This window comes from Gopherus flavomarginatus, chromosome 2, assembly GCF_025201925.1.
Source record: "Gopherus flavomarginatus isolate rGopFla2 chromosome 2, rGopFla2.mat.asm, whole genome shotgun sequence".
In the NCBI taxonomy this organism is placed as follows: Eukaryota; Metazoa; Chordata; order Testudines; family Testudinidae; genus Gopherus; species Gopherus flavomarginatus.
Window position 1 is genome coordinate 24,628,258 of NC_066618.1, and position 27,916 is coordinate 24,656,173.

Here is a 27,916-nt window from a genome sequence, read left to right on the forward strand (position 1 = left end):
CTCTTTCACCAACAGAAGTTGGTCCAATAAAAGATATAACCTCACCCACTTTGTCTCTCTAATAACCTGGGACCAACGCAGCTACAACAACACTACAAAGAATCGTCATGTTCTGAAATTGATGGAGCCTGTGTAAGCTAACCAAAATGTAATGGGTTTTGAAGGCACTGGTCTGCATTGGGTGGTGGAGTATCCCCAGAATGAGCTCTGCCGGACTGCATCTCAGTGCAAGGGTTGCTGTTATGCCTGGTCTTTGTGTGAAGGTGCGTGTAAGAGGGAAGGCAGACAGAGGGGTAAGGCTCTTTGTGCCCTACTTCCTACTTCTGCACTTATTCAAGGGCCACATACGATCTGGTTCTCAATATAGGTTATAAAAATAGAGCACACTGATGAAGAAGGGACAATAGGTCAAATCCTCAGTGGTGTAAATGGATATAGTTCCCCTGGAGTCAATATTTACTTACCTCTGATGTGCTGTGAAGACCTAGGGCCGATTCTTATCTCACACTGATGTTACTCCAATGACTTCAGTGGAGCTACTCCTGATTCACAGCATGAGTGGAGACTCAAATCCTAACTTTTTCCTAACAATATTATTGTTATTGTTAAAGGAAACAGCTAACTTCCCACTCCCCACTGCCCCCAGTGAAATATTAAGAGAAATGTAGATTGACATTTTCAAAGGCACATAAGGGAATTAAGTGCCCAACTCCCATTGAAAGTCAATGAGAACTAAGCACCTGATTCCCTTGGGCACCTTTGAAAACTACAACTATAAATAATATCACTTGTGAATTTGAAAGCTTTCTTTGTTTATCGCTTTTATGGGAGATGCATTTTTCATGTTCTTATCAACTGTTTTAAGTCTTGTCTGCTCAGTGTACCATTAACCTACTGTACCACAGACATTATTACCAAAGTTTCCTGTTATGCTTTTGCACCATATAAATTGTTACCCATGGTGGTCTATATTCAGCGGAGTACCTATCATGTTCCTATTAATATGACTATTTAGCTACTATTGGTTTAGAAACTGGAACTAGCGCATTAGTTTTTGATCAGTTTCTTAGCAGTGTGTGTGTATATACATTTATTTTTCTGGAATATTCCTTGTCATGAAAGACTGAAGTTGAATTCTCAGTCACACAGAAAAGGGTTAAGAGAGAGAATTACAAATTGACTTTATTGTGTGCACAAATTGTCTCTAACTGAAGAGCTAGCTGTGTTAATTGAGTTTTATTTACATTAATATGCAGCTTTTGAAGTAGCTTTTTTTAAGAGTTACCGTGCCAGGCTCAGTCTTCTGTTAATAATGTCTCTGGTCGACAGGCTAACCCTAGATCTAAAAATGTGAATATCTATCACTGACTTGCAGTTTAGCATTTTTGTATGGTACATTTAAATGCGGCTTAATTTGTCCAAATCACTTTGTAAAGTTCTATTTTGGAGCCCTATTGCTAGGGTGACCAGACAGCAAATGTGAAAAATTGGGACAGGAGGTGGGGGATAATAGGAGCCTATATAACAAAAAGACCCCAAAATCGGGCCTGTACCTATAAAATCGGGACATCTGGTCACTCTACCTATTGCTAAATCCTTACGCCATTCTTTAACATCACTACTATCTTATGCTATTATGAATACTTCCCTCAATAGATATTCAGATCTATTCACTAGTGATGGGCCAGAAGGACCCTTGAATCTTAGCCAGGGAACAAGAACAGACTGACAATGGCGAACATGAAGTTTGGAGGCACTCTGCTGCTATTCATGTCATTGTACAGGTGAGGTATAATTCAGATGTTATAAATCTCACTTAGCCCCTGGGTTTAACTTCGGAGTCTTTTTGAAATAGTAAGTAACTGCTCAGTGCATAACGTGGTGGCACAAAAATGCAGCCTTTTAAAGCTGACCTTTTGAGGATGCTTTTTTAAAGAAAATAATTTAAAAAATGGTTTATGATCTAAAGTCAAGAGTGAGTGCAACATGGGCTGAATTCTGACTGGTGTTTACTTCTAAGCATGTGCCAGGAACACTGTGGCTCAATGGGGAATGTCTCCACAAAGTGTGTGGTGAGTATGCTTTGCAGGCCTTCCACAAGTGCTCTGCCAGGGGAGCCTCAAATGGATGGTTCTGAATGGGGCCTAGGAGTCAGGGTCCATGCATTTAAACATGATTATGCCCTGGCCTGGCCATTGCTCAACATGCCCTCAAACAGGTTATCTCTGCCAGAAATAGAGACAATCTAATCTGCACTGGGAACTGGGGGGACGGACTTTGGAATTGCTCTGCTGTTCGGAGTGAAACACAGTATGTTGCAGAATTTGGTCTTGTGTGTGTATAGTCAGATTTTCAGAAGATCTCAGCACCCATAGGGCCAGATGTTCACAAGAGTTAGCAGTAAGCACTTAGGGCCAGATTTTTAAATGTGTGAGGGGGTTGATGAGATTTTCAAAGGTGCCTCAGTCCAAACACCCATTGAAATGAATGGGAGTGAAGTGCCTAGGTGCCTTTGAAAATTGCACTAGGGGGCCAGATTTTTAAAAGTATTTAGATACCTGAAGAGCCAGAGAAATACATGCAAAAAATGTATGACAATGTATCCAAGCCCAACAAAAAAATTGAACTGATCCCTCTACATTGTTGTTATGCAGAAAGGGCAGGACTGTGGCATTCAGCTACAGCCCTGCAGTGGGGATGGTGCCAAAGTACACTCTTGAGGCTGCTCTGGCAAGGGCTGCACCTGAAGCAGGCACAATTCTTCCCGAAGCTCCCAGGAAACTCAGGTCATCATCTGCTTTCCTCTGCAGAGCAGGGCCAGAATGGAAGAAGGGTATTACCACAGCCATACTTCCTCCTCGGTCCCCTAACATCTGCAGCAGCATTAACCCCGTAGTCACCTTGCATTGGATTTCCTCTGTACTTGGCCTCTGCATGGGAGCAGCAAGGTAAAGAGAGGCTTAATCTGGACCATAATATTAAGCAAGTTTTGAGTTTTCAGTTTTGATGATGAGCCTGAGAAATTACAGTTCTCCCAGGGCTGCAGTGCTGTCCCAAGGTGTCTATACCAAGCCAAAGTCTGTGTTTTGGAGGTTGAGCATAGCACCAAGTAGAACTGGGTGAAGACTGCAAAAACATTTTCCTTAAAGAACTGGCTGAATTTTTAAAAGAATTTGCTTCTGCAATACATTTGCTCCTTTCATATTCTCTTTTCACAGATGTGAGTGTGTGTGTCTTAGTGACATCAGTGCTTGTAGAGAACAAATTTCAGAGTCTCATGTATGAGGGTAAGTAAGGGTGCTTGCGCCAATGGGGTGTTTGATTCTACAGCCTGCAGCTTGAAAAATCTTGAACCTCTACCTCTTCAGCATGCATTATGAGACTCATAAAACCTTTAGATGGCCTGGCCACCTGAGGACAACCTAGGCCAACACTATATTAGTATGGGTTACGTGAGGAGTCACAGAAACCAAATTTTAAATATACATATATAAATTCATAGATTATAAATCCAGAAGGGATCATTAAACTGCAGCTATTGCAGTCAGACATTTTAAAATTAAAGGTTTGGATAACTTGCAGCCAAGTGTTCTAGAAGAATTGGCTGAGGAGCTTGCTGGACAGTTAATGTTGATTTTCCATAAATCTCGGAATGCCAGGGAAGTTCCACAAGACTGGAAGAAAACTCTTGTTGTATCAATACTTTAAAGGGTAAACAAGATGACCCAGGTAAATATAGGACTGTCAGTTTCATCTCAATTATGGGCAAGATAAAAGAGTGGCTGATATGGGACTTGATTAATAAAGAATTAAAGGAAGGTAATATAACTAATGCCAAGCAAGATGGGTTTATGGAAAACAAACCTTTTTTAGGAGATTGCAAGTTTGGTTGATAAACACAATAGTGTCGATGTAATATACTTATACTTCACTGAGGTATTTGGCTTAGTACCAAATGACATTTTGAAAAAAATAATAGAATGATCCAAACTTAACGTGGCACACATTCAAATGGATTAAAAGCTAGCTAACTGGTAGGTCACAAAATGTAATTGTAAATGGGGAATCTTCACTGAATGAGTGTGTTTTTAGTGGGTTCCTGCAGGGTTCGATTCTTGGCTCTATACTATTTAATATTTTTATTAATCACCTGGAAGAAAACATAAAATCATCACTCAGGAAGTTCGCAGATGACACAAAAATTGGGGGAATGGAATTATGAGGAGGATAGGTTGCTTGGATCATTTGGTAGGCTTGGCTCAAGCAAACAATATGCATTTTATGCGGCTAAACGTAAATGTATACATTTAAGAAAAAGAATGTAGGTTATGCTTACATGATGAGGGTGGGATGGGGGGTGGCGGTGTCTAGAGCATAACTGAGAAGCAGTGACTCTGAAAAAGATTCGGGGGTTGTGGTGGGTAATCAGCTGAACATGAATAATCACACAATTCCTGTGTGACACTGTGGCCAAAAGGGCTAATGCAATTGTTGTATGAATAAACTGAGGACTCTTGTGTAGGAGTAGAAAGGTCATTTTACCTCTGCATTGTCACTGGTGTGACTGCTTCTGGAATACTATGACCAATTCTGGTGCCCACAATTCAAGAAAGATGCTGATAAATTGGAGAGGGTTCAGAGAAGAGTCACAAGAATGATTAAAGGATTAGAAGACATGCCTTATAGTGATAAGCTAAATAGGTTGTGCTACTTGGGTCTAACAAAGAGAGAGTGAAGGCATGACTTGAAGTACTTACTTGAGGGACAAATATTTAATAATGGGCTTTTCAGTCTAGCAGAGGAAGGTATAACATGGCTGGAAGTTTAAGCTAGACAAATTCAGACTGGAAAGAAGGTATACATTTTTAAGTTACAGTAATTAAGCGTTGGAACAACTTACCAATGGTTGTGGAAGATTCTTTATCATTTACAATTTTTAATCAAGATTGTATGCTTTTCTAAATGATATGCTCTAGGACAGGGGTCGGCAACCTTTGGCAGGTGGCCCATCAGGGTAATCTGCTGGCAGGCTGCGAGATATTTTGTTTACTTTGACCATCTGCAGGCACGTCCCCCCGCAGCTCCAAGTGGGTGTAGTTTGCTGTTCCCAGGAGCACATTCCCAGCCAGCATGTCCCTGTGGCCTGCCACTTCCTGCAGCTCTCATTGGCCAGGAACTGCGAACTGCAGCCACTGGGAGCTGCGGAGGGCACGTGTCCTGTGGACAGTCAATGTAAACAAAATGTTTTGCGGCCCGCCAGGATTACCCTGATGGGCCACATGCCAAAGGTTGCCAACCCGTGCTCTAGGAACTATTTTGGGGAATTTCTAGGACCTATGTTATACAGGAGGTTACTCTAGCTTATCACAACAGTCTCCTCTGGCCTTGGAATCTATGAATTATTATGATAATCTAGCCTGACCTCCTGCATCACACGGGTCAGAGAATTGAATTCAGTAATTTCCTGCATGAACCAAATAACACATGAGGATTCACACCAGAAGTGTTCGTGCATTTACCCAATCAGGGCATAAACATAATACCATACAACTCATTCATCAATCACAACTAAGCAACAAAACCCAAATAGCAAATTCTAGGTATCTAGCTCTTGCAGAAAATATTGTGCTTGAAAAATAGAATTTTTTAAAATGGTAAAAGAATTTGCTAAATGTTTTTGATTAATAAATAAATCTGATTAAACCACTTTCTGCTTGTGGATATCCTGTGAGGAGGAAAGAACATAATTTGTGTCTCAGTAACGCTTTCCAAAGCTGCGATCTTTGATATTCTTGTAGTTAAGTCCTTTGCAGCCAGTACAAAATGACACATATTTTAGAAGCTACTAGTAAGGTTCTCAATGGAGAACATTCTCTAATAGCCTAATGCTCCTGAGGGTCTTTTCCAAGCAACATAATCAAAGGAGTATAAGGAAGATTTTTGTCAAAAATCTTATTTATACAAATGGGTTCATTTTTGGAAGTTCTTTTTACTGTAGGGCAAGTCCAGATAATGTGTGAACAGGTTCCTTTGTCACCACAGCCCCTGCAGTCACTGGGGGATTGAGCTGTTTACATTTTATGGTGAATAGTTGGAGTCCAAAAGTATTGAATAATAACCTCCTACTGAGCTTCCCTCTAGGAGGGGGACTATAAAGAAGGCATTAAACCAATGCTCTTCTCATTCACTGGATTCCTTTCCCATCTGTAGTTCTTGTATCCTTATGTGAAGAATGTAGAAAGCAGCCCTGGGGACTGGAGGAATGCAAAGGTGAGGTAAAGCGATCTCAGGTCCTGCACAGGGTGAACAAAACTGATCATGGGCTTGTGTACACTGTGAACTGAAAGTTGGTATTTAGTTCAAGAAGGGTTCACATCCCCCACTCCCTCACTGCTAGATAAAACTGCCCCAAGGAGCACCCAAAACTCAATTGTAATTTGTTCAGTATGGGGGTTGTTGAAGAAAAATCCATTTTGCTGGGGTGCTGATGAGGGGACAGTACACTGTCTCAGATGAAAACGAGCTTTTCTGAGATGATGAGACTTTTCTCAGTACTTGGTGCTTTGTTCTTTCCTTTACCACCATCCCCTTTTCCTTCAAATGCGCCACTGTAACGCCCCACAACATTATTTTGACTCCTCTTGTCTTTCTTACTAGCATCTCTTTCCCCTCCTTCCATTCACCTCCGTGCTCTCTTCTTCATTAACCTCGATGTTCCCTGCACCATGTCTCCCTTTGAACCCCTCCGCCTGGCTCCCACCCTCTCTACCCCACTGATGTTACCCTCTCCAAAGCCATCACTGTAAAGCTTCAAAATCTCTTTTCCATCTCCATCCTTCTTGGCCTGTCCTTTTTCTTTGCTATGGTTGATCACACCCTCCTTTAGAGGCTCTGACTTTCAGTCGCTCTCTTGATCCTCTTGTTCTCTCTCTATTACCACCACATCGCTCCTCTCAATCCTCCTTGCTTCTTACTTTGCTCACACCCCTGTTTTTATCAGCCATCCAATTTCTGGAAAAATTATACCCTGACTCACCACACCGACATAGCTTCTTTTCATACCCATTGTCACCTCTCTGACACAGCTTCTCTTCATATCCTTTGTCACCGCTTTTCCCTTTTCCTGGCTTCTCCTTATCTTCCACATCAAATTCAGTTTTCATGTCCTCATCTTCAAGATCCTTCACAACAGAGCACTAACCTACCTCTTTGCCATACCCTCTTTTCACTCTACCCTTGTTCCCTTTGCTTCACCCAAGCCTCATGACTGACTCCTCTCAATGTTTCCTTCTCCCACTCTTGCTCCAGGACTTTCTTCCAAGCAGCCTCGTATGCACTGGAATTCATTTCCTCACCCCATCTGCCATGCCTCCACCCTTTCCTTTATTGAGTGCCTCCTTAAAACACACATGTTCCATGAAGCCTGCCCTTCAAAGATATGGTATCACACGTAAGTCTCATAACTTCCAAAACACTTGCTGTACAGATCACAGCAAGTACACAATGTTATTTGTTTTCCCTTACCCCTACCTACAGTGTTTGTAATTGTCACTCATCAAGCTATAGTTTCGTTTAGCTCATCAGAGCAGGGAATACTGGGTATTTTGTCTAAGTGCCATGCACATTTATGGTGCTGTGTGAATAAATAATAATTACAGCAACAATCAGAGCACAGCAAAGGGGGAGGCTGTATGTTTTCTTTTGATAATGTAAAAATATTACCTGGCAATCTGTAGTATTCCTTTACAGGTTTCATGCCATTTCGTTACATGGTAACAATCAGTTACATGGAGGTACACAAGAATTCAGTGAAAGCTCTAAGCAGATATAATACTGGATGAAAGAACATGTATCTGGAGAAAACTCAGCTTCCGAGAGTCTATATTAAAATTGACATTCCCATCAATAACAAATAGAATACTGCTTGCAGAGCTGATATTTAATTTACTGTCTATTGACATTCAAAACCACAGAGACTGCAAAATTTCAATTCAGAAACTTTAACTTGTTTAGTTTTTGTAGTCTGTCTGGCTCTGGATTTAGAAAGCCCAGTTGTATCTGAAAGCAGAGGGAGAGTTCTGCTGAAACTCTGAGTTTTAAGTTTTCTCTTATCTCTGTGTGAATACACGAAAATATTACAGAAGAGGAGGCCTTTCCGCAGTCATGCAAACAGAAGTTATTTTGTGACTAATCTACCTATTGCAGAGCGAGTATTTTGATTCACTGTCATTTGTTCTGTTAGCATTTTATGATTGGATGAAACACACACATTCTTGGCCAAATTCTGTTCTCAGTTGTGCCTGTACAACCCTAGTGACTTCAGATGGGTTGCATAGGAAAAGCTCAGCGGAGAATTTGGGCAAGTGCATTAAGCAGTAGTATTTTTCTAGCATTGTGCTCACATTGGCCCTTGATATTTATGGCCAAATTCTCTTCTGCTGTAACTCCATTGAAGTCATATACATAAAATGGTAGCAGAGAATTTGACCCATAATATTTACAGTTCTTATAGCTGCAATGGAATGTATTTTACAAGTAGAGATGTATGTACATTTAATATACATAACATATATGTATACTAAATGTACATGCATATATAATAATATATATTTACATATGTGTATGTGTATTCAATATATACACACACACACAGAGTGGTTGTCATTTAAAATAATCAACATTTGCTAATAGTTACTACCCTAAACTTAGAATGGGAAATAGCTGTGGTATCTCGCATGCCACTGTGGAATAATTGTTAGCAAATGTTGATTTTTTAATGGCAACTCTTCTGTATTAATATACGTATATATAAGGCCCTACTTGAATTGTGGGATGATAGTCAAAATATTGCAGCTGAGTTGTGACAAGCCATGGAAAATTGCAGAAAAGTAATAATGGACATTATTGTTTGCGGTAATTAAGTCCATTATTTCTTTTTTGTGATTATTATGCGGTTGACCACTCAGTGTTCAGAGTGGGGGCTTATGCTGTTGGCTGCCCGGGGCTCCCACTGTCAGCCCTGTGCACAGTGGGGATCTTGTCAAAACTGCAGCGAAAGCCTAATATTGTGGAATCCACAATTTTCGCAGTATCACAAGTTAAGTGGGGCCTTAGTAAATATACATTCTATTTACTGAGTATAGCTAGCAAACAAACAAAAAACCCATCACAGTCACCTGGGCAAAGAAATCACATATCATGATTATTTCTTCATCAAAAGGTTTCCTATTATGGTGGTGACATCAGAGTTTTGAAATTGCATTTTAGAAACCATAAACATTCTTATCATTTACAGAACTTTATGCAATAGGAAGCAAATGAAATTTCAGAGGTAAATCATCCAATAAGCACAGAGTTGATTTTGTTTTAATTTGCATATAGAAATTTGATTGGTGAAATCCTGCAAGAGATGTTTTATATTTTTGTCACACTTTAAAGAGCAGCTAATGACCCACAGAGAATTTGGAAAACAAATTCTATTTACATTCCATCCTATTTATATGCCTTACATTTACATGCAAAGCGAGTCATTGTTTCCTTAGGGTTTATCAGCACCTGCTATTTATTCCCCACCACTAGTCACAGTCCTCTGTGACATCAACCTCATTTCCACACAGCAACCAGTTTTATAATGTATAAATTAGGTGCTCACATTACCTGGCAATTTTGTCAGTGCAAGACATTGTGACTAGCTGCTCTCCCAACAACACACCGTCCCATGTTTGAACTGCATTATGGCATCGGACGGGGATGGTTCCTTCTCCAGACTCAATCTTCGTTCGTAGATGCCCCCGGTACTTTCTTACTATGTGCTTGGTACTGTTCACTGGGTCAGAAAAAAGTGATGATAGAAAGACAGTAATTAAATGTTTGTACAATTGTCTCCTGAGATGAATAAAAATGCCTGTGACACCTCAGCTTGCATCATGGAACCACACATGGAGTCCTTTAAATCAAAGAGGAAATTGGATAAGGTTGCAGCCCATGGGAGCAGTATAATGGATATTTTCAGTGGTTTGCTCTGTCAGCTTTTCACATAAATCTGTGGTTTTAACACAGCAAGAATTGAGATAATTTTCACAGTCACCACCGTGTTCGAAAAAACGCAGAGGCTTTTTAAGCAATACTGATTTCTTATCCCTCCAGTATGTTGTGCAGTGCTCTTGTACGCTAAGCATGGTCAGGCCAGTTTGATACTTGTTTGGGAAAACTCAGGTGCTTTGAGGAACCAGTGTGAGTGATGCTTTTCCTCTCTGACTCAGTTCTGAAGCAATGCCCAAGCATAATGCTAGTGGAAGAAACATCCTGGAAGAAGATGTAAAACTAAAGTCCAGGCTTGATGTCCCTAAAAATTTCCAACCTAGTGTCTTGACAAAGTAAAGCTTGGGTAATTATATTCCGTTTGCCTAAGATTCCGCCTATCATTTCCCTTGGATGAGCTGTACTACACTCTTGTGTGGTGTTGATAGGTTCTGTTAAACAGTTGCCATGCTCCACCCCAGCGCTAGCTGCATTTCAGTAATGTGCAAAATGAGACCTGTAGGTGTGTAGTTTGTACAAAAGAGAGTCAAATTTGTAAAGCGCTTTCATGTTACCACCGCTACAGAATTGCAACAAATCTTGTACCAAGTATGTCATGTAAGATGTCAATGGAAAAGTTAGGATTTGCTAAGTAAGATTATCCTTGTTATATGCATGTATATAGCAGGTTTCAGGTCTGTGTGGACCTTGTTCATCACACAGAATAAAATCAAGGTGTGATAAGTCACTGGGCTGATCATGCCATTGGCAGAGAGCAGCTGGCTTTGTGTGCATTCCCTAGCTGCGCTCGAGTCCCTTCTGTCATTTTTCAATGTGTTTGCTTTATTACAGTGTATCCTGCACTGTTAGCGCTAGTTGAAGCAATTGATTGACTTTGGCTGGTGCCAATGGATTGTTTACAAAAAAGCAATGGAAAAATAAATTGCTTCAGAACACTGGGATTAGCAAGTGCAGCAAACACATGTAGAACAGCAATGTCAGCTGTGACCTGCCAGCAGCTACATGGTCTGATCCTCCTGTGATCACTCGCTCTTCATTTTCTTGTGTTTTAAAAATATTGTTGTTAATTCAAGAACAGGCTCTGATGCAGCCCAGCTCTTTAAGGGTCTGTCTACGTTATTTCCACAACTCCTCCTTTCAGAAATGTTCTCTTTTTTCCCAGCCTTTCCCTCCCCATCATCCCCACTGTGCTCCGGATCCTCTTACCCTCACCAGTTCCCACACCACAGCCTCTTTCCCTTGCAGCCATAGTTCTCCTTTCTCACTCTGAGAGTCAAGCAGTCGAAAACAGACACCAAATTGCTACCCCCTTTTTTACTCACTCTTGTATGTCAAAGCCTGCAAATTAGCAAGGGTGGATGGAGGGGGCTGGGATGCAGCTGCCTCAAGATTTTAGTGCCTGCATGACAAGGGGAATATTCCCTCATTTACATAATTTTGATTATGCTAAGTAAATGTTACCTAGCCAGGGGCAAAGCACCATAGACCGAGCTGGCAGAGATAATTAAAGAGGAGTAATCCAGTTCAGGGAAAATAAGAACCAGCCCCTCCAATAACTGCTGGTCATTTTTTTGAATTGAAATCAAGACCAACAGTTCTGTGAGTTCCAAAACATTTGGAAAATGTTTTTTTCCCATTAAACTTGATGTTTGTGCTCACTTATCCCTTCTAGTTCTCTTCAGGACTGGAGCTGGAAGGGCCAAAATACTATGACAATGGCTGTTTTTATGGCATTTCTGCCCTGGATTGGAAGTACCAGTAATTTAGTAACAGATTTTCATAGATCTCCATAGTTTAGTACATGTAAGAGATCACACAAAACATCTCACCCTTCAAATGCTTACATGGCCTGGCCCAATCTTCAAACTTTGTTACTTTCTTATACAAATTCTACCTAGGGAGAGGGAGAGCAGACAGAATTAGCTGATAGGATTCATGCAGCCATGGCCTGTGCACACTCACCCTGGGATACATTTCCAAAGAATTGATAAGGGATTTTAGCTGCTCAACGGCTATTAAATTCAGTGGCTGCTGTGCGACTAAACCCTTGCGCACCGCTGCATGTCCCAAGATGTTTGCCCCACCAGAATAAACAAAACACATGTTCCAATATGCTGCTCTTTAACGTGTATTAAGAAAACAATGTTTTATTAAAAGCCATACCCTGATCTTTTTTAAAGGTTGGATACTGATCTGATCTTTGGAACATGAGCCCATTTTTAGTTCTTACCATGTCATTAAGCAATGTATGCAAATATAAATATTGAACAAAGAATCCCTTTATTTTACATTAAAGTTTTGGACTGTTTTTGGAGTGCACTCTGCTTGCTAGACATTAATGTGATGCCACTTGCTGGAACACTCTTTGCCACAGATCACTTAAAAATATCTCCGAGATATATTTATTTATGCACCTTGAAGTTACAAACTACAGTCTATTGCTGCTCTCCTGTTCAGTGTGATCAAAGCATCAGTGACTCTGAACATTTCTGAGCTTTGCCATGCTGGTTTTCCAACGGCTTAATCTCAACTAATTGCAGAGGGAGAAGAAAGCTGAGGATGTCACTTCAATCAGAACAAAATGTCGATTCAAACCAAAATTACAGAGTACAAATTTTAAAATAATTTGGAGTGAATTTATGAGATATGCTAGATATAAAATTAAACATAAAAAACAGCCCCTGAGAATTTTGGAAATAAAAAGGTGCTGGAGTATTACTTTCAGTCTTGTACATATATACAGACAATGCACATTTAAAATAGTGTCCTAACATCCATTTAATTTGGGGTGCAATCCTTGCTCCAGTGTTGTTTTCCAGGGGCATGTGAAAAAATGAGTTGTATATAAAACAAAAAAATCCATGTTTATGTATATCTGAAGCGTACAAAGAAAATGGATGGTGATTAAACAGAATCACACAAGTAAGTCTCTGTCTGAAATTCACATGTGGCTGCCTCCGAGGTTCATTTTCTATTTCCGTGCTTCAGTGGAGGCTGTTTTTTCCTCCAGAAGGGTGGGGGAAAAAAGCCTATCTTGCATTTTTGGAGGCTGGACTCTCAATTCATCAATATGGTTTATAAAGCTTCATAAAGGCTGTTAGGAACAAAGAGATGGAAAAAGGAGTCCTGGCATACGAATGACTTCGTAGTTCAATAGTAATTAGAAATTCATACAAGTTCTGCCACCCCTTCTCATTTTGGGTAGCACTTTTCTATGCAACTAGAGCTCAGGATTTCAATGTAAGGATGGCAGAGTATGACTTTTCGTGTATGGTAGTAACATCATCTCTAATTAACATAGGGTGACCAGATGTCCCGATTTTATAGGGACAGACCTGATTTTTGGGTCTTTTTCTTATATAGGGTCTTATTACCCCCCATCCCCTGTCCTGATTTTTCCCATTTGCTGTCTGGTCACCCTAAATTAACACTAATTCATGTTTGAAAAGTACTTTGAGCTTTTCAGGTTAAAGACAATGCTGGATATAGGTATTATTATATAAATGTACTATAGTATTCTGTGGACGTATATTAGGGTTGGGGTGGGGGGTCATAACACACACTGATTGCTATGGATGAGTACCTCTGGCTCTTCATTGGCTGGAATGTCAGACATGGTCAGTGTTCTTGGTCATGTCTTGCTTTAGAGACAGGCACATAAGGAGAAAAAGGCCTACAGTTTCAAAACCAAAGAGTGATTTTGTGTGTCCCAGTTTTTGGCTGCCCACTTGAGAAACTATTAAGGGCCCTGATTTGCAGATGGTGGGTGCTCAGCATTTTCTGAAAATCAGGCCCCTTTCTGATGTCTTAATTTGGGCACCCAGAAACTGTGGCAGCCAATCATTAGTCACGTCTGAAATGTAGGCTGAGAGCTTTATCACAACGTTATTACAGCTCATGGAGATTCTTGGGGATCATCCCCAAAATCAGTCCAATATTTACTGGGAAAAAGAGGATCATGACTTTATCAGCTAAAGATAAAACCCTTAACCCTCTTCCCACCTCTCTGTCTTTCTTGGCTGAAATCCTGTTTTTGGATGATAATTCGGCATCCTTTGACTTTATTCAGGCTGTTACCTGAGGTATTTTATCTTTCGCTTTGCACTAATTTTAAAGAGAGCTTTCTCAAATCCTTCTACTTGATCCATAATCTCCAATCTATCAGTAGTTTCAGGCAGGGACAGTGGAACAAGGGGGGAGCGGGGGCCATGGCCCCACCACTGTAAGAGTGAGCAACGGTGAGGAGGGGGCAGAGAGGAGTGAATAGTGAGGGTCTTGGTGGGGGGGAAGAGGCAGTGTAGGAGCAGGGCCTCAGGGGAAGTGGTGATGCAGGGGTGGGAGGTATGGGGGGACCTCAGGGTGGCAAGGCATAGGGAGCAAGGCCACAGTTTGGGCTCCAGTGGCCCCCCACTTTTAGGGAGCTTCCACTGCTCCTGGTTTCAGGTATGAAATCCTGGTTCCACTGAAGTTCCTGGGAGTTTGCTTATCTGCGAATCCTGGACAAATGGCATTCAATCTACCACGTATATAGAAAAACAGTGATGGGAAAGGTTCACGGGAGAGGATCAACATGAATAAACATCTGAAAGTTTAGAAAAGGAAACTGCTGCATTATTTCTCCTCATCTGTTTTAAATGGGTTGCTACTGAACTGTGGTTTTCATCTTATCTTGACATGTATGGTCTGTAAGCGATGTTTAGGACTAATAGCCAGGAATGGGAAAATATTACTAGGGACTATGGTCTATTGAAAGGTCTTAATTTAGTTACATCAAACAATGCCTTCACACATAAGTATTAGAAGCGTGGGACCTCAGTTTTGTTCCAATGTCTTTTCTCTTCCTTAGATTAGTAAAAGCATAGAAACGTGTGAAATGCTCATCCTAGCTGGACTTATGTTAGAGTGAAGCTAACTGATAAAGACACAGCATTTTATACTAATTATTAGGGCCTTTTGTGTCTTTGGAACAACTTCTAAACAAGCTGCTGTCTCACATGGGGCTTTATGCTTATGAGACCAAACGTAATATAGTGGGAAATATCTATCCTAAGAAATGTGTGTCATGTCACATACTCTCCCTTAAGTGCCTCTTAGCTGGTAAATACGTGCTACTACTTAATGATCTCGTAAAACAAATTATTGCCATCAAACCACAAACAGTTGGCTATTGTGCTTGTAAATTATTTCTGAGGGCTCAGAGGAATGAAAATTATTGCAGTCAGGGTAGGGTTCGTCTCACCTACAATTATTATTTTCCGTGCTGAGAACCCAGCCTGGCTCTGGATGAGAATTGTATTAGCACACATAAGAAGAAATCGCAATGTCAGAGGAATTAAGATTCTATGCATGTGGCTTGGAGATACCAATCAAGAAGAGTGCAACTTGAATGCTTCAAGATTATTATTTTTAATTACTAATTGCTCTTCTCATCTAAAATTAGATGCGCCGCACCATCGCTTTGAAAGCGCAGCAGCCCCCATGGGGCAAAGTGTGGAGACTGGTCAAAATTCTAGCTGCCATTTAGGATTTGTGCCTCAGAAGGAACGAACTCTTTGTGAGATTAGTTGCTAGTCAGAAAGACGCATCAGATGGTCGCCACCGATAATCAGCTAACTCTTTTACAGCTTTGGCACAGGCGGAGCACATCGAGATTTTCTGATGCCAACAAGGCAAAAGTCAACAGGAGCTAGAGGCCCACTAGACTCCTAATCCCAGTTCCACAGGATCAGGATGCTGTCTAAAAGTTTTTTCCATCTAAGACTCACCTTTTTATAAACAAATGAAACTTTACTGGTAAAACTGTCAACATTCTGGAATTTTTTTGTGAAAATTTCCACACTATTTTTCATCAATATTTTTAGTAAAATCATGAGAGTCATTTTTCATTTACCAAAACCCTAATTTTTAACCAAGAAAACATGATTTTTTAATAACTGAAAGCTTTCTATAGCAAGTTTGGTTAACACATTAATAAAAATATTCTGCAAAATTTCATGAGAAACAGAAAATGAATTTTTTTCACAAAATATTTTTCTATTTTACAACCAACTCTAGTCTTATGTGACGTGGCATTCCTGGAATCAACAGGTTTCATGGCCAAGGCATTCTCACATAAGATGTTCCAGTTAAACTATACGTTATGGGATCCAATGAAGGAATCACTGGGTGAAGTTTTATGGCCTCTAGGAGTGATGTTCTGTGTTATGCTAAAGATCAGACTAGCTCATCACAATCCTTTGGCCTTAAAATCTATTAATTATTATTACTATTAATAATAATAATACATAGCTCTAGTGTTTTTCATTTTCAAAGTTCTGTGGTAAGCGTTCATCATAGAATCATAGAATATCAGGTTGGAAGGGACCTCGGGAGGTCATCTAGTCCAGCCCCCTACTCAAAGCAGGACCAATCCCAAACTAAATCATCCCAGCCAGGGCTTTGTCAAGCCTGACCTTAAAAACCTCTAAGGAAGGAGATTCCACCTGCTCCCTGGGTAACCCATTCCAGTGCTTCAGCACCCTCCTAGTGAAAATTTTTTTCCTAATATCCAACCTAAACCTCCCCCGCTGCAACTTGAGACTATTACTCCTTGTTCTGTCATCTGGTACCACTGAGAACAGTCAAGATCCATCCTCTTTGGAACCTCCTTTCAGGTAGTTGAAAGCAGCTGTCAAATCCCCCCTCATTCTTCTCTTCTGCAGACTACACAATCCCAGTTCCCTTAGCCTCTCCTCATAAATCATGTGCTCCAGCCTCCTAAATCATTTTTGTTGCCCTCCACTGGACTCTTTCCAATTTTTCCACATCCTTCTTGTAGTGTGGGACCCAAAACTGGACACAGTACTCCAGATGAGGCCTCACCAATGTCGAATAGAGGGGAATGATTGAGTCTCTTGATCTGCTGACAATGCCCTTTACTTATACAGCCCGAAATGCCGTTAGCTTTTTTGGCAACAAGGGAACACTGTTGACTCGTATCCAGCTACTCGTCCACTGTAACCCCTAGGTCCTTTTCTGCAGAACTGCTGCCTAGCCATTCAATCCCTAGTCTGTAGCAATGAATGGGATTCTTATATTCAAAGTGCACGGACTCTGCACTTGTCCTTGTTAACCTCATCAGATTTCTTTTGGCCCAATCCTCTAATTTGTCTAGGTCCCTCTGTATCCTATTCCTACCCTCCAGCATATCTACCACTCCTCCCAGTTTAATATCATCTGCAAATTAGCTGAGGGTGCTGTCCACGCTTTCCTCCAGATCATTAATGAAGATATTGAACAAAACTGGCCCCAGGACCGACCCTTGGGGCACTCCGCTTGATACCCGCTGCCAACTAGACATGGAGCCATTGATCACTACCCGTTGAGCCCGATGATCTAGCCAGCTTTATATCCACCTTATAGTCCATTCATCCAGCCCATACTTTAACTTGCTGGCAAAAATACTGTGGGATACTGTATCAAAAGCTTTGCTAAAGTCAACCAATAACACATCCACTGCTTTCCCCTCATCCACAGAGCCAGTTATCTTGCCAAGAAGGCAGTTAGGTTAGTCAGACATGACTTGCCTTTGGTGAATCCATGCTGACTGTTCCTGATCACTTTCCTCTCCTCTAAGTATTTCAGAATTGATTCCTTGAGGATTTGCTCCATGATTTTTCCAGGGACTGAGGTGAGGCTGACTGGCCTGTAGTTCCCCGGATCCTCCTTCTTCTCTTTTTTATTGATCTTCACACAGTTGTGTGAGGTAGGTAACTTTCATCACCATTTAGACCCCATCTGTTTCTTACTCTCACTCAAAAGCATTAACAGTCAGATCAGGTCTGTCTTTTTTTATAGGACTTAGGTCTCTCTTAGGTGCGCCTAGGCACTTTTGAAAATCCTACCAGGCAGCAATCAGCGTCTGGCCTCAGCTGCTGAGCTTTAGCTGTGACTCCAATTGCAACTGCCACGGACTCAGGCCTAGGCCTTCCTTTTTTCATCAATGGAATGTGGCTATTTGTGTGATCACATCGTTAAGACTACACTGGGTTTCAACCAGTGTGCTAGAAATGTCTTTTTAAACTGGACAAAATGCTTTGTCTTGGATGATTGACAGCAACGCTCCTACTGCTTATGCACTGTGGCAAATGACTGGCAAACCCTGAAAGAAGAAACTAACCTCCATATATATTTTTTTAAAGATTGAAACGGAAAGGGATTTTTGAGTTCAGGATGTCCTGGATTGGACAGAAGCAGATACCCTGATGCCAGGGGGCAGACTAGATGCATTAGAATCAAAGCAAAAATAATAATGTTTGTCAAGGGACCTTTTGCCCATGAGGAGCTAGCTCCACAAGGGGGACTTCAACTCAGCATTGCAACAACGAATGTTTAGACTCCCTGCTGCCTAGTGGAATCCACAGCCCTGTGTTAGGCACCCAGGCTCCCTCCACAATGCATGGGGTGAGATAGGCACCTAAATCCCTTTGTGGATCTAGCAAAGGGCCTGCATTCTGCTTTTGTGACTCTAGTAGTATTCCCAAGTCCTGAGGGGATGGGACTGAGCATTCTTTGTCATGAGCTGTTTTGCATATTGTTGATCCACTCTGCAGGAAGCCCCAGATGAGTTCACAAATAACTGTTTCAGGGCCAGACAAATACTTGGACAAATAGCTTGTCTGTGTGAAAATTCCTCCCACTATTCTGCAGACTCCTCAGCCGTGGCCTTTTTCTGATTAATGTAGCCATTATATTGCATCTGAACATTGCTTCTGAATGTAATGTTTTACAAACCAGCAATACCTAGAAACAAAACAGAATCAATAAATACAGTGCAATTCCCCTTGGTGATTCAAGCATTCTATTAAAATTAGGATCTGATTATAGTTGTGGAAATCCATTTGCCTGGACCAAGACAAACAGATTTTGCTTTACATGAAAGCTTTCCAAGGCTCTGGTCAAATCCTAGGCCATGTCTACACTACAGACTTAAAGTCGACTTAAGTTATGTGGACGATCATAAGCCACTTTAATTACATCGGTTGTGCATGTCCACAGAATGTTAGTTGACTGTCTTTAACTAAAGTTTGAGGCTACCCAGAGTTCTCAGGATAGGTGGTAGAATCCCCTACCTTCCCTATCCTCCTCCATACACACACAGACACTCTGGCTCCTAAAAGAAATCTTACTTTATAATATTATTTATAATATGGACAAAAAACCTGTAAACCAAACAGTAGCCAAGAAAGTTACAAGCCAATAAAAAGTAAAATACTAGCTACAGTGATTGAGCTAAGCAAAGATGAGGTAATAACAACAGTTGCCTAAACTGGCTATCTGATACTGAATGCTTTATACCCATTAGCTTCTTTTGTCAGGAACCAAAGGTCTTAAACCCTGGTCCCACAGAACTCTTAGGGGCAAGTAAACTCTAACTTGTCACCCAGAGACCTACTAACAGTTGCTAGGCAGAAGCTGAACCCTGACAGAGGACACCAGTCCTGGACCCTGGCTGGTAGAGTGCTGGTTTGACACTCTGTACCTCAAAGTCACACCCTGGAACCTCTATATTCACCATGGTGATATAATTTTGGTATGTTCTGTACAAACTATACCTTGTGAGGTATCATTTTAAAAGTCTTGATCTGTTGAGCGTTAATTTCCTGTTGGATTGTATGTACTATCATTGTGAAGTTATGAGGCATTGCTATATGTGTTACTGAAATATGTTGGGAGGTTGGGAACCCCCACAACCAGCCTTTCAGTTACAACGAAGGAGTATCCATCAATAACCAGACGGTGTTAATGGTTCATCAATGCCCATCAAAAAAAGAATCCACTATCCCAGAGACTCTTTAGAGAAGACAGGTAGGCAATGGAGACTGCTTGACCAATAGGAACTGCCTGATCCCTACGTCACAGCAAAGATCTTTCCAGTAAGCTGGAAGAAAGTATAAAAGAGGGGAAGTGATTTGGCCTCTCCCCCTCACCCCCATCTCACAGGTGATGACTTTCCAAATTGCTGGGGCATGGTTGACTCCTGGCTCTGCTCCAGGCCTCTTTCCCACTCTACCCCTCCCCCACAGCCCCCGCCCACCTTGCCTCTTCCTGCCCCTGCTCCACCCCTGCCCTGCCTCTTCCAGCCCAATTCCACCCCTAGCCCCTAAGCATGCCATGTCCTCGCTCCTCCCCTGTCCCTCCCAGCCTCCTGCATACCGTGAAACAGCTGAATGCAGTGGGTGGGAGGTGCGAGAAGGGATGGGAGGCATTGGGAGGTGCGAGGAGGGGTGGGAGCCTGGCAGCAGGCAGGAGGCGCTGGGGGGAGGAGGTGAGAGGAGGGCTGCTGGCAGGTACTCAGCACTCACCATTTTTTCCCCATGGGTGCTCCAGCCCCAGAGCATCCACGGAGTCAGTGCCTATGCCCCATCTCAACACCTGGAAGAACATCTGAACCGGGGAAAGACTTTGAACTGGGGAAGGTTGGTCCCAGGCAGGAAGGTAGTACCAGCTGGTGTATTGGGTAACCTGCTTGTACCACTTGTCAGGATGAGACTCTGTTTTATTCAACTCTTGCTTAAACAACAAGTTTAAGATTTAGAATGCCTGTTTACTTTTCATTTTCTTAATGTAACTATCTCTAACCTTTATGCCTACCACTTATAATCACTTAAAATCTATCTGTAGCTCATAAAGCTGTTGTATATTTTACTTAAAACAGCTGGGAAATATCAGCTCATGTTAAAAATGGTTCTTGCACGTCCACTGCCCTTTTGATGGAGTGGTGAACTAGGTAATGAGCTTACCCTGGGCATGTTTCTGATCAGTGCAAGATGGTACAGTTCTGGGGTGCAATGCTGGGGCGCTGGGATGCCTCTGTATTGATGGTTCATGAGCGATTGAGAAATCATTCATATAACTCAATTGGGTGAGTCCCTGCCTGTGGATGTCTGTGTAAGTGCAGCGCCTGTCAGAAGTTTGTAGCTTGACATCAGCATCACACTGTGAGAGGCAACCCAAGTTGGTAGGTTCGAAGGGCTCATGGGTCCAGAGTCGTAAGAAGGAATTTTTGTGCCCGAGGCAAAGGGTGATTCCAGGCTCTTCGGTGGTGGCAATTTGGCGGCGGGTCCTTCCCTCAGACAGGGACTCAGGGACCCACCGCCGAATTGCCTCCGAAGAAGCGGCAGCGGTAGAGCTGCTGCCAAAGCGCTGCTGATCGCGGTAGAGCTGCGCCTCTAAGCTTTCCATGCCTGAGGCAGGTGCCTCACTCACCTCATCCTTGTTATGGCACTGTAAGGGTCCCACAGTCCAAGCTGCACCTGGGGGACCCTGTCACACCTAGGGGTCTTTCTATATATACCCTGCGCAGGAACAGGGAGTTCCTTGTGCAGCTGAGATCCATCCTGCTCCTGCAGACTCTGTCTCTGATCATTAGGTCTGACTGCCCATGACTCCTTACCAGCTCACAACATGCAATGACAGCAGTCTTCCTCTTTCAGAGCTACCTTGGTCACGATAATGCCAATAATAAAGCCAGCAGGTATCTTCCAGTATTGCTTCCCTGTTTTGACTTTTCCTCTGGTAGGCCCTAAGAATTCTGTTAGGACTGGGACTTGCCTGAAGAGTCTCTGCTGCGTGCAGAGCTGCTATGCTATGTTAGGACCGAGGGCAGGCCTGTACAGAGCTGTTAACTTGCTGCCACGCTCTGCAAGGCTGCCATGTCAGCTGTTCTGAGCCAGAAACTAGTCATTTTCTGCTCCCAGCTAAGAACGACTGGCACAATCATCAGGGAGAGCTAACTACAGGGAATACTATGCTGGCTACATCCTCACTGCAGAGTTAACTCAAGTAACCTACATTTGAAGTGGGGGGAGGCAGGCTCCAGAGCAGCAGCACTGGTTAACTGAACAGCCCAGCAATCACAGCAAAGCACAGAGAAGTGAGAAGTGCCCATCATTATTGAGCAGGTGTATAGCTCAGATTAATAGCGCCCCACCTAAAATGACTGTGTCCCACCTATACATTGATTGCCCTGAGGGTAGTATATTCTAAACCACAAAGAACCTCTTTTTGTTTTCTTACCACTGAACAGTATCGAATCAGTCATCAGAGAGGTGAGCTGCTATTTGGGTATGGCTACACTTACAGTTGTACAGCGCTAGGAGTCACAGCCGTCTTCGTACAGCTGTGTAGGGAAAGCGCTGCAGTGTGGCCACATTTGCAGCGCTGTTGGGAGTGGTGCATTGTGGGCAGCTATCCCAGAGTTCAAGTGGCTGCAACGTGCTTTTCAAAACAGGGGGGTGGGGTGGAGTGTGACAGGGAGCGTGGGGGAGACAGAGAGAGTGGATTTTTGGAGCTGACACTGTTCTCAGCTCCCTGTCTTGCAAGTTCTAAGGACTGAAAGATACACAGCACCTACCTTCAATCATTTTAAAAGTTTTGACCCCTTCCCCCACCCCTCTCTTATTCACTAAATGCAAATTATGCACTCCTAAATAGCCTTCAGACCACATAAGCAGCTGCTCAACATGGACTTCCCCCTCCCCCTCTGCTGTGTGACTTCTCTCTTCAAGCAAACAGCTGTGACCCTTCCAAAGCAATTCCCCTGCCTGCCTCCGCTCGCTCGCTGGAGCAAACAGCAGCTGTGTTTGTTTTTTAGATAAGCAGCTCGGGGGAGCTCGGAGTTCAGCCATTCTTCCGGTTTGTTGTGAGCAGGCATTCTGGGATACCTCCTAATACCCTGGAGGCCAATAACGGCACTTTTGGTGGCCACACTTGATGAGCAGCGCTGCATCACCAGCGCTGCAATCGTTACACCCCAAGCAGACCAGGTGTACAGCCAGCGCTGCAGCCAGGAGTTGCAGCGCTGGATGTGCTTTCTAGGTGTGGACAGTTACCAAGTTGCAGCGCTGTAAACCCACCACCAGCACTGCAACTCTCCAGTGTAGCCAAGCCCTTAGATGTTCTGTCTTGAAATGGGAACCTTTTCCTCCTTGCCTCTCCAAGAAACAAACATTTCCTAGCAGAAAATAGCACTGCAAATGTGAAAGGTGCCTATTCTGGAGCAGACTATTCAAACAGCAGCTGGTATGAGTAGAGGAGAGGCTGACAATTTTTCTCATGCATTTCTGAAAACACTGACCAAACTCCAAAAAATTTGGACACAGGTTGTGGCTCACATAGCATCACAAGCTGATGATATTTGCATTTTGATGTCAGCTTAGAAGAGGTGGTGTTTGGGGAACTTTTCCCTGAAGAGTAGTTGAACATCTACATGGAGAAGTGATGGGCCATGGTGATCACTGCCTTTTGAGTCCAGTTCGCTGGAAGATGGATTGGCTTATATGGCCTCCTGGTAAGGCTGGCCCTTTTCTGCTGCTTTTGTGCTGAGGTTGGGTTCCTGATCTGAGGACCATACTGTGATGCAATGTTTGTCCCCTAGGTGACCAAACCTGAACCTACAAAAGTTTGGCTTAGTTCTACTAACTCTAGCAGGGCTGGTTTGGCCAGGCTGCCTCCTCCAGAACAGCTCAGTCAATGGGAGGAAACAGAGTTTGGCGCTTGCATTTTCGTTGAAGATGGGGTAAAAAGATCAGCAGCTGGACCCTTGAGTTGTTAAAATCACAACTCCATCTGTGGAGTACATGAATTCAAGGTTTCATGTGGATTGTGTCTTTCCATGTGCTTTTCTCTTCTCTTTCCCATTCCCACTGAAAAATCCAATTCACATCACACCTCTAAATTACCCACAAACTCAATGATCCAGCTTATATGGTTGCCTGTGGATCCAGTTCAGATGGGAGCTCTATTGAATGTGTATGCATCAGAGTTCCAGCACAGCTGTAGGTTAATAGACAAGCAGGAGGAAGACCCCATGGAGCAGATGCAATGGTGTGTTTCAGACCTAAAGGGAGTGTGGGATAAAACACGAGCTGGGCTATCAAGGAGTCAATGGCACAAGGCATGTTAGCAAGAGATAGCAAAGCAGCCCAGGGGATGAGAGTGGAGACAGCCCTCAGGCAGATTCTATCTATCTGTGTCAATCCATGTAGAGAGAGAGTGCACACTTTGGAAGAAAGATGGCTGCTGAGGCAAAAACTTGCCAGAGGTAGAGAGTTTGGGAAGTTAAGGATTCACTGACTCAGGGTTTTTTTTGAGTGATTCCTTTTACTTCAAAGGAGGCTCATGAAAACAATGAACAAATCAAAGAAGCTGCAAGACACATCAATGACCTGATTATTCTGTAGTTTCCCAGGTAGTGAAAGGTGTAATGTATGCACTGTATTCTGTATAAAGCAGTGAAGTATGTTGCAAAAAACAGTGCTGGGATACTGCCCCTAAGCACAGTCCAGGGATGATAGCAGCTGTCTGTACAATGGGCACAACTAAAACAAAGTAGGAGGGGGCACTGGAAAAGGAGAGGTGGTCACAAGGTCCTCTGATTCCTAGCAATGTGTATGTAGAAGGGTCAACATGAGAGTGCGTGAAAAGGTAGTTGGAAGAGGTTGGAAAGTTTGCCCACTGGTTAGGGCACAAGCATAGGATTTGGAGACCTATGTTCAAATGCCAACTCTTGAAGGCCCAAAGAGGAAGCTACTTAAATAGAAATTAAAAGGTACAGTCACAAAAGTGAAGAGCCTGCATGCAACTTTTAAAAAAACACCATAACAGAGTCTCAAATTAAATGTATACCCCAAATAATAATAATAATAATAATAATAATAATAATAATAAAAACATAGTAAGAGAACCAAAGAGGTGCCACCGTGGCTAAACAACAAAGTAAAAGAAGCAGTTAGAGGCAAAAAGGCATCCTTTAAAAAATTGAAAGTTAAATCCTACTGAGGACAATAGAAAGGAGCATAAACTCTGGCAAGCCACGCGTAAAAGTATAATTAGGCAGGCCAAAAAAGAATTGAAAAGCAACTAGCCAAAGATTCAAAAACCAACAGCAATTTTTTTTTAAGTACATCAGAAGCAGGAAGCCTGCCAAACAGTCAGTAGGGCCACCTACCTCACAGGGTTGTCACGAGATAAACATATTAAAGGCAGTGAGGCACTCTGATACAATGATAATCAGGGGGCATATAAATAGGTCACATAAATAAGCAACTTTACAATCACACAGCAAGGGTACATTATATGGGAAGCTTTAGCTACTGCAAGCTGCACTGCACTGCTTTCTATCAACCCATATGTGTTCTTTTGACAGAGAGATGCTTTGTGCCTATCTGTATTGGGTCAGTTCTCTCTATAGACTTAGTTGTCTCTTTTTTATAGCTGAGTGATATGAAGGTTGGAGCCTGGTATCCAAAATATGAAGTACTTGTTTCAAACTGTTTGTGTTTGGGTACTTAGCTAGACAGTATACTTGGTCAGCTACTGTCAGATTGCCCCACTAGCTTTTCACAATGTCAAAACCTTTCCTATTGCAAATTCTGAGTCCATCATGGGGATGTGTTGAGTACGTATGTTGTGCAGCATTTGTGTTTCATTGAATGGTCCACAATGCTAACCAGGACTTTTTCCTAGGTGGTTATCGTTAATTAGTCAACACTGAATTTCATGTGCCATCAACTTCGTCGGGGCTTTCTGGAGTCCCTCCCAGTCTTCTCTAGTCCTGACTAACCTAAATAATTTTGTGTCACTTGCAAATTATGTCACTGACAGATACAAAAATAGACACTCCTCTTTTTCGGATCACTGACAAATATTGTAAACAACACCAGATCCAATATGGAACCTAAGGGCACCAACTGCCACTAACCATTTGTCATGTTGAAAATTGACTACTTATGCTTTGTTTTCTCTTTTAACCAATTTCTAATTCATGACAATTCTTTATTACTAAGTAGTCATGTAGTAATCTGATCAGAAGTAATGTCTGGTGATGGACTGTGTCAAAGGCTTTTGGAAAGTCCAAATAAATGAAGTCAACTAATTCTCCTTTGGGGTCAGTCCCTACCCACCCCGCCACACACACTGAAGTCAATGGTCATCTCTCCTTTGACTACCATGGGTTTTGGATTAGGCTATTAATCACCATTTTGTGTAGACACCAAGATTTTTCTTGACAGAAGACATGCTGGTTTGTTCCTATTAAAACATGTTTTTCATAACAGATTTTTATAATATTTTTTAAATTGTTTCAGCAAATTTATCTGGGCCTGAAGTATGACTGGCCTTAAATACCTGGATCACCCCAATCCTTTTGTTTAAATGTAGTGTGGTGCTGGCAGCTGGCTAGCTCAGGTCAAGATTTCAGAGAAGTGTTAAGTGTACCACTTCACTGGTGGGTGAACGTCAAAGGAATGTTAAAAGGTCCTATTGTATATCTAGGCACTTCACTTGTTAGAATAGATGTTAATTGTATTTGTCTTCATCTACCTACATCCTGTTTAACGTATATTAGTGTAACTCAATTAACCTGTTGTTGCTATATCCTTTTTCATGTCCTGTAACTCTGTAATTACTTTTATACAACTCTCCTTAATTAACATTAGGTCAAAAGGCCTGTATTTACATGTTTAGATGTGAAGTTACTTGATGTGTAAAATCTAATGAAGAATTGTTCCTGGCTATCACATTATGCTTACATTATCTCTAAATGGCCCATCAACCTGAACTGAAGCCTTAAAACTTTGTATGAGAAGGTTGTTGATTTCTAAGCATGGGTCATTATATGAAGAACAGTGGAAGATCCATAGACTATCTACTTTTAGTCAACAAAGCAAGGCCCACGTGGTGACGAAAACGCTTGCTAAACTGTTTTCAGCTACAAAAAGGCACACTGAGAGTGATTCCATATCTCTGACCCATCTGAACACTGACAGGGGGGTTCCAGATGCAAGACAGAGGTCTCCAAAAGCCATTCTGGGAAACGCTGAGGAACTTATGGAAAACTAGCATACATTACATCTCTGCATCATTTGGACTACAAACTCTAATTCACCTGTAATGTATTTTATCTACTTGAATCTCTCAATGACTCTCATTTCCCTTTTTCACCTAATAAATCTTTAATTTACTAAAGAAATTGGCTGTCAGCATTGTCTTTGGTGAGAGCTGAAGTACACCTTAACCTGGGGTACGTGATTGGCTCTTTGGGGCTGTAAGAACCTAATGTATGATGAATATTGTTTTTAATAACCTTTCATCATTAAGTCCAGCTAGTCTTAGTAGTAAATCATCTGTAGTGCCTAAGGGGACTGCCTGTGGCTCCATGATGAGACAGTATTCCAGCGGTGCACATTTGTTACTGGCTTGGTGAAATCTAATTATAGAATATACCACCAGTTTGGGTGTCTGCCCTGTTTTCTGACAGTCTGACCAGAGATTGGCCCCTCAGTTGTGAGCCACATACCAGGCACCATGACAGATAGGTTAAACTTTTATTACCCTCCTAGTCTCTTTTTCAATAGCCCTTGGTGTTGCTGCTGATAGCAGCTTTACCTGCCTTTTCATTTGTTCTCTCCAGAGCTGCTCACTCTCCTCCAGTGTCAATCCTGGCGGATTGTGGGTATCTTGAGGGAAAGGAAAGTTTTATACTTTATCTGTAACTGGTGATTAAATTAACTGCTTCTCTGAAGATATTATCCTGACAGGATTATCATTCACCCTCAGATTTTGGGGTTTATCTTTATGTACAGTGAACCAGCATTTACACCTTGTATCTTATTTTTGTTGAGGCCCATTTTTTGGCCATGATTAAATTGGTTTATCATTTGGGAGCTTCACTTCCAGAAGTGACAAGAATGTCAGGGAGCCAGCATTAACACATGGCAGGGGGTGGAACATGGTGGCTGAGGGGAGAATGGCCCTCACTTTATCCCACCACTGCTGCCATCAAAGGATCAAAGTTCTGTAAGAGCTGAGAGAGTTCTGCTGGTCTCACACTAAG

The 27,916-nt window shown here is 42.1% G+C and overlaps 1 protein-coding gene across 3 annotated transcripts in view; it reads right to left on the reverse strand.

Moving 5' to 3' along the window:
* ADARB2 (adenosine deaminase RNA specific B2 (inactive)) overlaps positions 1-27,916 on the reverse strand; it is a 442,068-nt gene that overhangs the window by 24,860 nt on the left and 389,292 nt on the right. For all 3 annotated transcript variants that reach the window (XR_007772813.1, XM_050942241.1, XM_050942240.1), the window contains one exon: positions 9,658-9,826. Coding sequence is in view for 2 of the 3 variants with exons in the window: in XM_050942241.1 (XP_050798198.1) it covers positions 9,658-9,826 (169 nt within the window). In the remaining variant the exon portion in view is untranslated. The remainder of the gene's footprint in view (positions 1-9,657; positions 9,827-27,916) is intronic.